The sequence below is a fragment of the Medicago sativa genome, chromosome 8 (assembly GCF_051527215.1).
Source record: "Medicago sativa cultivar Bolivia chromosome 8, Bolivia_mono, whole genome shotgun sequence".
In the NCBI taxonomy this organism is placed as follows: Eukaryota; Viridiplantae; Streptophyta; class Magnoliopsida; order Fabales; family Fabaceae; genus Medicago; species Medicago sativa.
Window position 1 is genome coordinate 14,295,001 of NC_140756.1, and position 12,059 is coordinate 14,307,059.

The 12,059-nt window shown below is 33.1% G+C and overlaps 1 protein-coding gene across 4 annotated transcripts; it reads right to left on the reverse strand.

Moving 5' to 3' along the window:
• Window positions 1–2,672: 2,672 nt before the first annotated feature.
• On the reverse strand, window positions 2,673–11,337 carry LOC146897189 (uncharacterized). 4 transcript variants are annotated; one of them, XM_085737285.1, is made up of 9 exons: window positions 11,146–11,337; window positions 10,061–10,223; window positions 8,233–8,407; window positions 7,767–7,810; window positions 5,928–6,896; window positions 5,191–5,328; window positions 4,133–4,429; window positions 3,955–4,011; window positions 2,673–3,107 (listed from the first exon to the last, which is right to left on the reverse strand). In XM_085737285.1, exons 2-9 carry the CDS (start codon window positions 10,187–10,189, stop codon window positions 2,931–2,933), a joined length of 1,986 nt encoding a protein of 661 aa, XP_085593411.1. In that variant the 5' UTR covers window positions 10,190–10,223; window positions 11,146–11,337; the 3' UTR covers window positions 2,673–2,930. The 4 variants fall into 4 exon arrangements, with proteins under 4 accessions (XP_085593411.1, XP_085593410.1, XP_085593409.1 ...); XM_085737284.1 differs by having other exon boundaries at window positions 5,928–6,908; XM_085737283.1 differs by having other exon boundaries at window positions 7,767–7,825.
• Window positions 11,338–12,059: the final 722 nt, after the last annotated feature.

Here is a 12,059-nt window from a genome sequence, read left to right on the forward strand (position 1 = left end):
TTCTGTATGGCGCTTTGGGCCGTCTTCCATCTTGACCAACTGAGCTAGATAAACATCCTCTATTAATATGTTATATTTTTTTTAAGGACTATGAATATGTTATATATTTTAATATCTATAACAAAATTGAATTTATTATGCATTTTTGTTTCCCAAAATTTTGAGGCGTAAATTCCTTATTTAGTTTGCTTGGTCCTTAGGTCAGCCACAATATTTAGGGCGACCACTCAACATAGTTTCTTACACAAACTTATGGTTCAAAAAATAAAACAATATTTCATTTAGAAATTGAAGGTAAAACAAGATTAAATTATTTTTTTGCAGAATACAATGCTTGAACAACAATCATTTAAATCAAAAGTTTAAACCATGATTCTCCAACAAAACACCAACTCAAATACACATTATTAACTCAAATAAATTAGAAAATGTAAAAAAAAAAAAAAAAAACTCAAATACAAATTATTTACTCAAAATTGTGAAGTCAAAATAAAAAGATCATTATAGGTAACTTACCAACAATTTAGAAAACTCGCTAAACATAAGAGGGACGTTACTGTCACTCGTTTTAAAACACTAATGCAATGCCATGTTTTCATTAAACTTAAACATAGTAATTGGCAACGAAGGAGCTGATTAGAAGATTGAAACGCACATTTTCTATCAAACAATCTACCACTAACGTCACTCAACCTAGTCCATCAAGAATCTATCAGCAATGGTCATGTCGTGCCGGTACTACCTCCTCTGAACATCACCACAAATACTTGATCTCATTAGAGGAAGATCAGAAAACAGGGCACAAATGAAGGTGGCCGGTCGGTCGTCAAACCAAATGTAACATAATAAACAATCAAAATCGATTTTGTATTGTTGTTTAGTTGTATTGTAACTGAAAAATCGAAATCACTCCAAATTCACTAGAGCTGACTTTGCTACTATTTATAATAAGATGTCGTTGTATTGTAAGCCTTCCAAAAAGCATTCGATTTTTTTCTCTTATACCTAATCAAATCAATGTTTTTACTGTTTTGTTTCAATAGGAACTAAAACTTCAAAAGGTATTTATACAACTCTCGATAAAGAGAGTATCATGGGGCAAACTAAGAGTAGTTTTTTTTTTTTTTTACATAGAAATTAAAATAAAAAATTGAAACTTTACAAAGAGTAGAGATATATTACAACCTATGAAAAAAATATTTCAAACTATTTTGTAAAGACATTAAACATAATTTTTATTTTTGAGGTAACATTAAACATAATTTACGATTCTTATTTAAAAGAACATAATTCACCACCTCCATCCGGGAAGAGTTTCTTTTCAAAAACAAATTAAACTTTTCCAACAACCTCAAACATAGACAAGTTTCCAGGAAGACCCTTTGGCTTCGATCAAGATATTGGTATCATGGGCAGTTTGCATAGGTGAATAATAAAAAAATTAGATAAAAATAAAATAAAAAAAATGTGTTAATAGATAGTAGCGATAAACAGGGTGATAGGTCAGTAGAAAAAATAGGAAACGTGGCACCATGTAGAGTATAACGGCAAAAACAACAAGAACAAGAGAAGAAGAAATGATTAACATTTTTTTTTTTAGGGAAGAAGAAGTCATTAACATTGAAATTACAGAATTATAATGAGAGAGAGAGAGAGAAAGAAGTATCTTAGATAGCATGTTGACGAAAGCATTAACATTGGAATAAAATTGATGATTGCAGTTTTTGGAGGTATGTGTGAGGAGTATGGTTTGTTTGTGTTTTTTTTTTTTTTTGTTTAAATATTATTAAAAGAAAATCTATTTTTTGTTCATAGACAAATGATAAACATCACTTAAAATTCAGACATACAACGACAATGTTTTAGGTTCGAATTCACACACTAACAATATGGGCATTATTAGTTCAACAATGATGCCACTTTGCACAAGCAAAGGAATATGCGAGCATGGACAAGTTCTCTCTCTCTCTCTCTCTCTCTCTCTCTCTCTCTCTCTCTATTTGAACTAAATGATGGTCAGTTAAGATTGGTCTTGTAACTCTTGTTAGTAAGGAGTTTACTCATATCCTTCATGAGCGCAAGTTCAACTCTTGTTACTGATTTGATGACCTCGTTGATGAATAATATATAATCTTTTAGCACTTGAACATGAATTAAAATAAGACATATCATGATTTTGGTGAACCCCGAACCCAGATTACTTAAAACTTTTTTCCACAAAAAGTGTAGATGATTTAGAGTTAACTTGCAAAATACAAAAAATATTTTTAAAAGTTATATATGTTTTCTAGTTAAATTTTTAGACTAAATTTAATTTTTCGTAGAAATTTTCTTGAGAGTAAACATTACCAAAATTAAACATTAAATCATAGGAAATTTTCTTGTTAAAAAAAAAAGAAATGGTAGAGCCTCTGGAAATGTTTAAAGATAGCTAATTTTAGATTTGCTAGTAAGCAAGAAGCTATTATTGAAAGACTCACAATCATCATGCGATTGGTATTTGTTTTTTTAACAAACGGTCACAACATGTACCTAAAGACACATGCTTAGGATTTCACTAAAAGCAAGTATTTATTAAGAAAAATTAAATTTTAATCTTTTGCGAAATAAATTGGCGCAATTTGTAATTTATAATTTCTATATATTAGCATTTCCCTAAAAAAAAAAATTACTTGTTGAAAGATGATTATAATTTTTTATAAAACACATTTTACAACCATTGAAATAACCATGATGAATAACTTAAGACATTGTATATTATACGCTTCCTCAATACTTCGAACATCTGATCAATCTCTTAATTGCCTACAACATTGCAAAACTCTATGCATCTAAAAAAGGACTGGTTTAAAGAAGCGCACAAGTTAAATACTTTTTTTTTTTGGGATTTTTTTGCAGTGTTAAGCAATTTGGTAATATTTACAACATTACTACAAGTACCCTGCTCTGTCTCCATGCATACTCCTTGCACCATTAGTTGCACCATTAGCTGTTAACTTGCTTGAACTGGAATTTGAAGGTACTTGAGAATTTATCTCTGCTAGCTCTCTCACACGTACTAAAATTGGCTCAGGAATCGGGGCGGAACCATGCTTCCGCGAATTCATCTGTCATACACAAAAAAAATGTCAACGTAATCATCAAAGATGAACTTTTAACTTCACAAATTTCTAATTGAGACTCGTAATAATTTCAAAGTTTTAAAAACTGAACCGGACGGTTCAACTGATTGAACCATGATTGGGTTGTTTAAGCGGTTCAACCGTGGTTTCGTCCCAGGTTGATGTCTGGTTCAGTTTTTAAACATTTGAGGAATTTTCATTTCTGGAAAGTAACTTGAGGACAAATTCAGGGAACGTTAGTAAGCAAGAACCAGTGGATTTGCAACCCACAAAACATGCCAAGTGAAAAGCATTGTTCAGATAAAACATGGGAATGATAAAAAGAGTTAATAGGATGATTCAGATTTTTTGATATATAAATAAACAAGAGAATCACCATATTAGTCGCTAAAAATTGTAGGCGTCGAACAATTTGGTACGTGATATGAACAAAAAAAATAATGGGAGATAGGAAATCCTCAATCATACTAGTCCTTTTGGGCATGTCAATATAGTCCCTGTAACTGTCCCGTAACAACTAAGAACTAATTTGATTGAGGATTTTTAATTACAATAATCATTTTGGAATATAATTATTTCCAGGGTCTAAATTGACCCACCCCACAATTTTAGAGAAAAACCGGTGATTCACTCGTAATATATGGGATAAGACATTAATGACATATCAAGTCTCAAGTATGCATGGTGTATGACATATCAAGTCTCAAGTATGCATGGTGTAAATATGCCAACACATTCCACGGCATGTACAAGAAGACACAAGAGTGTGTTAGAAACTAACTTAACCCACTTCAGTGAGATCAAACTGAAATTTTGTGTCATAAACTCTTACCCCCTCATCAGCAGGTGTTGGTGCAAAGCTAGCTTTGAGCAAATTCCTCCACTTGTCCTGCAAAGCAAAATATGGATTCAACGTATGCATGCAAAAAGACCAAAATCTAGCCTTATATGTTCTCTACCAGTTTTCACAAGTTCAACAGTTCACATGACAAGGATTTATTAATGAGTACCTTGAGATCAACAGAGGTACGATGTGAGTACGAAGAAAAGGAGAGCCGTTTGATCTCAGACCACCTCCCTGGTCCACACCGCGACACACCATCAACCAGTTTCAATACCTCAACAAGGGTCCATGCTCGATGATGCTTCCTCCTCATTCCACCCTTAGCAGTGGGAATATTAACTATATTGCCCTCTGTGGCATGACTTGAGGGATCTATCTTTTTAGGCCTCAATTCCTGCCTTGGATCAGTTGTGCCAATCATTACCGGATACTGCTTCTTATCTTTCTTAGACTCAGAAGTAGACTATAAGAAAGACACCAACCCACAAAATCAAAATGACTATAACATGGTTCTAAGTTGAATTAAATAGAAAAAAATAAAGGAGAGGAAATGATGCCATATCAAAGCAGTCAGTTATCTCTATTTCAAGCGTTAAGAGTCAATTAAGGCAATTCTTCTATCTGTCACGTTGACACTGAAGTAAGAATGCATATGAAAACTAACATAAACTGCATAGTCAATTAAGCTAATACTTCCATTACTTGTTATCACTTCCTATCAATACTTCTAATAGTTATAACACGTGAAAGCCACCATAAAACATCATGGTGCCGCTATTCTTTATGAATTGGCCACGGCAGTTGTGAAAAATCCGCCATGGCCGATATTTGAGAACACTGTTACCCACCACATTGAGTTCGTGTGTTTAATAAAGGAAATATACAGAAGCAAATTACAAAACATATTAGAAGCCAACGACATCTTAAACAAGTAAAAAAGAGTTGAACAAATCAATTCCTAATGCAATCTCTCAAAGGTGATGTGATATTTTCCAAATTCCTGTGGCAGGTTAAGAGTTATTAAACACTGACCACACAGACATTGTCATAAATTATAATCCTATAATTGTACTTTGTTTTTGCCTTTGTAATAATATTCATCCTTTTTATCTTAATGAATTTCTTCTTCCACAAAGACAAACATACATACGTTCTTTCATCGCAAAAAAATAAAATTAAATAACCTTATACGAATATCACTAGCAAATGCTTAGTTGGTCTTACCGTCTGATGAACCTTCACAGGCATTGAACTTGGCTTTATGAATTTGTCCTCAATTTCACTATCAGCATCAGAACCATGATTGCTAACGACTTTATTGCCTGACTTTGCAGCCTCGCCCATGCCAGTTGGATGGAATTTCTGAAACAAAATCATTATGTTTTCTGTTTGTAAGAAAATAAAAACAATTGCCAGGACTATCATATATCAGTTATTTCTGGAACATTCAAGAGACTTCTGGAAAGACACAACAGGAGTAAACCAATGCATTTCCTAGGCATGCAATCAAACATGGCAAGGCCTAAAGACAACATCAATAGGAAGCATTAGATTTGGCCTTAAAATAACCAGAGAAAAGCGTCAAAGGTCGTATGTATCTAACTCACAAAAAGACAAACAAATGCCCTAACTTTCTAATTGTGTTTATCTCATAAAACATCATGATCGTCTAGTGTTAGAATATCTTATAATGTCAATTATAACTTAGAATAATTAAGAACATTTTAGACGATCGCTTAAAATGGTTTTTAAGAACATTTTGTATTTTGAAACACATCATTACACACCATATACTATAAATATTTTTATTCTATTATGCAGTATCAGTTTGCTCTTTTCCTCCATCTCTACCTAAACTCCTGTAATTTCAACAGCTTGCATCAAGCACCAATAGGGCAAGGATAAAAACATAAAAGTAAGTCTTACTTTCATATATTTAAGCAAGAAAAGGCATTACTTACCATAAGAGATGTGATATTTTTCCGTGGACGACTTCTTCGCACCCGAGTAACACAAGGAATTTGGAAACCAGAACCTCCAAGAGAGTCTAACCTGGTGGTAAATGTTCTTGTCTCTGGATAAGCATTCCTAGCAGGCCCGGCATAACATGTTGGAGAAGCCTGTATGTGTCCCGTACTTTTATTAGAACTTGACGACCTAGGAATTTGCTCTCTAGATTCATTTTCAGAGAGCTCTTCAATATATCGCTTAGTGGGCTTACGCATTCTTTTCGCAGCTCTTTGTTCTCTCAGCTGATCCTCATCTTCTAATTCATGTTCCATATTAAGATTTTCCAGTCTTGTTTCAGAAGCAACTTGGTTATTATCAACTTCGCAACCACCCACGGCTTTTGAATCATTATACTTGATATCCCTTTGTACAGCCATATTTTCCGCAGAGGTTACAGCTGCAGCATTCACATTTCTAGAACATTCTTCTTCAAATTTTCTAGTTATTTTGTTATCTTTAACAGTGAATGTTGTCGCTGAAACATCGCATGAGTTAGTTAAACTCATAGCAATCCTCCTCCTCAACCACTGTTTGTCTTTCACAGTAGTTTCCCGACCAAAAGTGACCTTAAACAGTTCATGAAGTTCTTTGATCGACAACTTATCCAAACATATTTCTCCATCTGTCATGGAAAAATCATGCTTCAAAGCGGAATTGACAGCAGAGGCAGATGAACCACTTTCTATCACTCCTCCGGAAGGTCTGGAACACTGATCGATACTCCCAGATTGATTACTAAGACTATAATTTAAACTTGATGCTATAGAATGTGCTTCCTGGAATGGAGTTTCAGACAGAACCTTCTCATTTCTGACAGGAAATTTATCAGCAGAACACTGGCTATCTATTTGTACATGAGAATGAACAGGTGACCGAGATGACAAGCGAAGTTTCTCTTCCTGTTTAACCTTTTGCAGCATCTGTTCAATATACTAGAAGAAATTTTAGAGGTAAAGAAGGACCCTAGAAAACAAAATACTACCAATGTCAGGATATGAACACATGCAACCCAAAAACCATAACTATGCACCCATTAACCAAGAAAAATAAAAATTCACAACATGCTAGTAAGAAAATATGAGATCATTAACCACTTTCCAAATAAAACTACACATAACATTGTAAAGGATAAAAAAAAACCAATTTAAGAGACTCATAAAAAAATTTAAACCCAACCAAGCATGTATATATGTACTCTGGTCAAGGAAACAATACATGCTCCATGTGATACTTAATATAAATATATGTTTATTGAGTCCAAGATGGAAAAGTTGCAATACACGTACCATGTATTATATCCAGTAACAAATATTTGACATAGTTCTTCCAAACTATAGCATCACAAAGTAGTGAGTGTCATGTTATAATTCTTAATTAGATAAACATTACTCAGTTTGTCAAAAATGAAGTTTGGTCTAACATTGTTGACTATTTTAAACAAAAAAGACTAATGACACAAAAGAGATAAAGGACTTGTTTGAAAATTTAAATTAAGTTGAAGGACCCCCCTGATGCAGTTATGTCATTTATTTATTAATAAATAGGCTCATCACTGGCTCAATTGATCTACATTTCATAATTTAATAAGGAGGAATATCATATATAGCAATCCTTTATTATGTATCTCTGATAGAAGGCAGAGTTTTGTTAGTTTTACCAACTTTTCCCAAGCATTCAAAAGAATCGTGATACACATTTTAAAATTTATAATGCCGAAGAAACAACAAAAAGGAATCAAAGTGTAAAGAAAAGCAGACGAGATGAGATAAGAAAAAAAAATAGCCAATCACCTGAAATTTTGCATTTAGCTTCCCCAAATCTTCCTCTGCAGTGCCTAATTGTGAAACGCCTGGGTATTAGTTGGAAGAAAATAGGAGAAAATATGAGCAAGAGAAATAAGTTAGCTAACATGGAATTTTCCTAAAACTTAACAAAATTCAAAACCATATAACTAAGCATACATCACGAGTCCATCAACCAAAAATCTCAAGTGATAAGCGAGAGAAACAAAACTTCAGGCATTCAACAGCTTCACAAACAGAAAACATTGACCCAAAAGACACCAACACACAAATTTGAGTCATAAAACAACTAAAAGAAGGACATAAACAACATTCAAATCCCTGGTTTTTCAGAGATAAAACTATAGTAACAAGCAGCAAAGAAATCCCTGGAAAAATAGTTGACTCTAATGTGACCAGCACAGCACATGCTAAATGAGTAACGATTTCTGCAACTCAAAGATTGAGCATTCACCTTCCGAGCACTCCAATCGAAGCTTCCCAGAAGATGATCTTTCGATTGATATGCATTCCATACTCTGTCCAGTGTCTGCAACAACACGCATTTCACTGTTTTCATATTCAAGAAAATCCTCGACCTCCATTACTTCATCATCTGTTGCAGGCACTAACCTCCCATCACCTTCAACCTGAACATCATATCAGATATCACACAGAATTATGTACAACCCTAGATAAAAGTACAAATCACGGAACAAAAATGTAGAACCATGTAACAAAAAATTAGGGAACACAAATATAATGTAGCCAAATTACCTTTCAAATATAATTCCTTTTCACCACACAATAAATTCCATTTTCAAATTTCAACATTCCATTTTATTATCGAAAATTTGGAGACATGAATATAATGCAACCAAATTACAAAGGTGCACCATGCAATTCACTTAAATATAAAAACGCAGCAATGTTTTAAAAATCAAGAGTCAGCACAAGTTTGAAAGATCGTAACCCGAGGATCGTAGAACGAATCATAAGATCCTACTAATAAGGTAAAAATATACTAATATGTTGTTATATACACATGCATAAAAATTATCATAACATTAAACTAAGTTCATAACCATAAGTTAGAAACCATATATGTACTCTATGCAGAGGAACTAGCACAGCAACTTTGGTGTCTAAGAGAAACACGCTGAGTGGCAGACGCAGGAAACAGTGAAACAGAGGTCATGCCACCGGAAAAACAAAGCGACGACGCCGTTTCAATGGCAGTAGCAGGTGAGGAAGAAGGGAAGTGTTTTTCCTTAAACAGGGTGTGTATCGGGCAAGTAAAGATGAAGAAAACTGAGTATTTTTTTTTTATTTTAAATTTAAAACAGGAATTTTTTTTCTCTAAACCCGACCCGAACCCGTCAACATTAAAAAATTACGGCTTTCGCCAAAAACTAATCCCAGATTGGGGAATTTTTTGCAGCGATCTGACTCGTGATTTCTATGATCCTACCACCGATCCTAAAAACTACAATCTTAACATCATCGTAGCACAGAAATTCCCGTTCTAAATCGTATGATCGTGAGATTACATGATCATGCTCGCGATTACGCAAACACTGCAATACAACGATTAAAGGTAATCAATTGAATAACTAGACTATAAAAGGAAGACTGGAGCCATCAGATATTTTGTAGTAGATTGCAGGCCAATTCTGGAAGAAAAGGAAAAGAAAAAAAAAAAGGTATCAAGGCGTTATGAATGCAATCATAAATAACCGGCAAGAAAAAAAGTTATGCTGCTAAAATGACAAGCAATCATTCTAATAAAAATGTGTGGATGATTTTATTAAGTTTATTTATTTGGGCTTCTTAATTATTAGATTGGGCGGGGATGTTTTAGAGTTTAAACATTTTGTCATCAAAGTAACAAAGACAGATTGGGTGGGATGCTTTAGAGTTTAAACATTTTGTCATCGACATGATAAGACACCAACAAACAAAAAGAATATATGATTAGAACACTTCATGGACAATGATTAGGGCTTTAGTGTAGTAGATCTTCCTTTGCCACTAGTGATTTGACTATCCTCCACTGATCTACTCTCCTTACTACATAATCTACGTGTTTTCTCTCAACATGCCCAAACCAGCTAAGCCGAGATTCCACCATCTTTTCTACGATTGGTGCTACCCAGCCTCTCTCTCTCTAATGTTGTCATTTCTAATCCTATCATGTCTAGTCTTATCATCAAACAAAATAATTACAAATTTTCCCCACACCAGCACACAAAACTATATTAAAAAATTTGAAACACTGAATCAGTGAGTAACTAGATATATACCCGAACAAGTTTGTACACAACTGGATTGGAAATCCGCTTCGGTGAAGACAAAGCATGACTGCTTCTATCAATCCCACTGTCTCCAAGCTTCCCATCATCATAATCCTCAATTCCAACAACTGTTTCCATTGAATATCAACCTCATGCACCTCAAGTGCACAACCTATAAAACAAAGAAAACAAATTAACAAACAACAATCCTCTCTATTCCAACACAAGTACACAATCTGTAAAACAAAGAAAAACAAATTAACAAACAAAAATGAAAAAAAAAAACCACCAAATTAGTTCCTAACTTTGCAGTGCGCTCTCAGATAAATCCCTGACACGATGTACATCTCAGAAAGTTAGTCCTTATATTTCACAACTATCAATTTCGTCACTACCAATTATAGTCCTTACTATCAATTAGATCCTATATTTTAACAATATACAATCAATTTCATTCCTATATTTAACCACTAACTATCAATTTCGTCCCTACCATGTTGTTAGAATGACTAATATGAGTAAAATTTGACAGAATCAGATACCTTTTCGAAATATTCATAATGGCAGGGACTTATTTGATTGTACGGGACGAATTTGGTTGTTTACTCAAACAAAAATCCTCTCTGTTCCAACACATGCAACCCAAATAGCAAAAAACTCAATTTACATTGCACACATCCTAAAAATTCAAAAAATTAAAACTTTTTCAAAAAAATGAATCACACTCACACCTTAGAAACCAAAACTCCAATTATCCACAAATACAAAAACTGAAAATTAACAAACAAAATCCTCTATATTCCAACACATGCAACCCAAGTAACAAAAATAAAAAATAATTTGCATTGTACACATCCAGAAACTTATAAAAATCAAAACTTTATAAAAAATTGAATCAAACCCAACAACCCAAAAGCACCAATTAACCACAAACACAACACAAACACAAAAACATCAACACAAGCATAAAAATAAAAAAAATAGAAAACAATTTACAAATGTTAACTACTGAAACAACGAAAATGCAATAAAGGGGTTAGTGAAAACCATAATTAAAACAAACCCAGATGATAAAAATTAGAAATTGAACTAACCATAGAGGAAAGAACGAGTTGACTCAGAAGCTGAGTTGAAGAGAGAAGAAGCTTCTCACATACGTAAAAGAAAAATGAAATTGAAACTTTTTTACTGAAAAATGAATCTAAATATTATTTTTAACTGATTTAATTTATATATTTGCTACGAAAATTGAAAAAATGTGGGTTTGGTTTAGTGTAGGTGAGAGTGGCTTATTGGTTACGCTCTGTGGCGAGATTTTAGCAACGGATTTGAAATTTCAGTGAATTGTGGTTTAATTTTGAGACTTGATTCCGGGGTTTTGTTTCGTTTTTTGGACTCTCTCTGTCTTTTACATCTCACTCACTTTGCACACTTTTCAAAAAATATATAAATTGTTTCCCAGAAAAAAAATGATTTTAAAAATGATATAAACTCAAATGTTAAATAAAGTACTGAATTTTTAAAAGACACAATGAGATTTTTGACATCCAAGTTTGACAATTGAATAAAGAGGTAATAAACATTTTCACAATGGAATAAAGAGGTAATAGAAATTTTGATTTTAATTGTGTAACGATTAATTATAATAGTCACTCAATGTATCAAAATTATAAAGTAGTTTCTGACTATGATTGTGTACTATGTTAATTACAATAGTTATTGACGTTAAAATAATATTGGGTCATGTTAACTTGTGCCCTTAGGGCACATGTTAAGCAACCTAAATAGAGTAATTTTGCATTGGAAAACACAATATAACAACTTTTAAGAAGTTGAATGCACGCCTTTTGATATGTGTATTTCTATAATGAGTAACTTAACATGTGCCTTGAGGGCACAAGTTAACATTAGCCAATAATATTTCATTACCCACAATAACTCTTTTCATACACAGACCGACCAAATTGACAGTAAGTATTTATTTTTTGACAAATAGTAAGTAAGTATT

Bases quoted from the DNA above. Each gene is read 5' to 3' on its own strand.
- LOC146897189 (XM_085737282.1), bottom strand. From the start codon at position 10,189: ATGGAAACAGTTGTTGGAATTGAGGATTATGATGATGGGAAGCTTGGA. The intron at 8,408-10,060 runs GTATATATCTAG...TATGATGTTCAG, and splicing joins TTGTGTACAAACTTGTTCGG to GTTGAAGGTGATGGGAGGTT. The intron at 7,826-8,232 runs GTGAATGCTCAA...ACTAATACCCAG, and splicing joins TCGATTGGAGTGCTCGGAAG to GCGTTTCACAATTAGGCACT.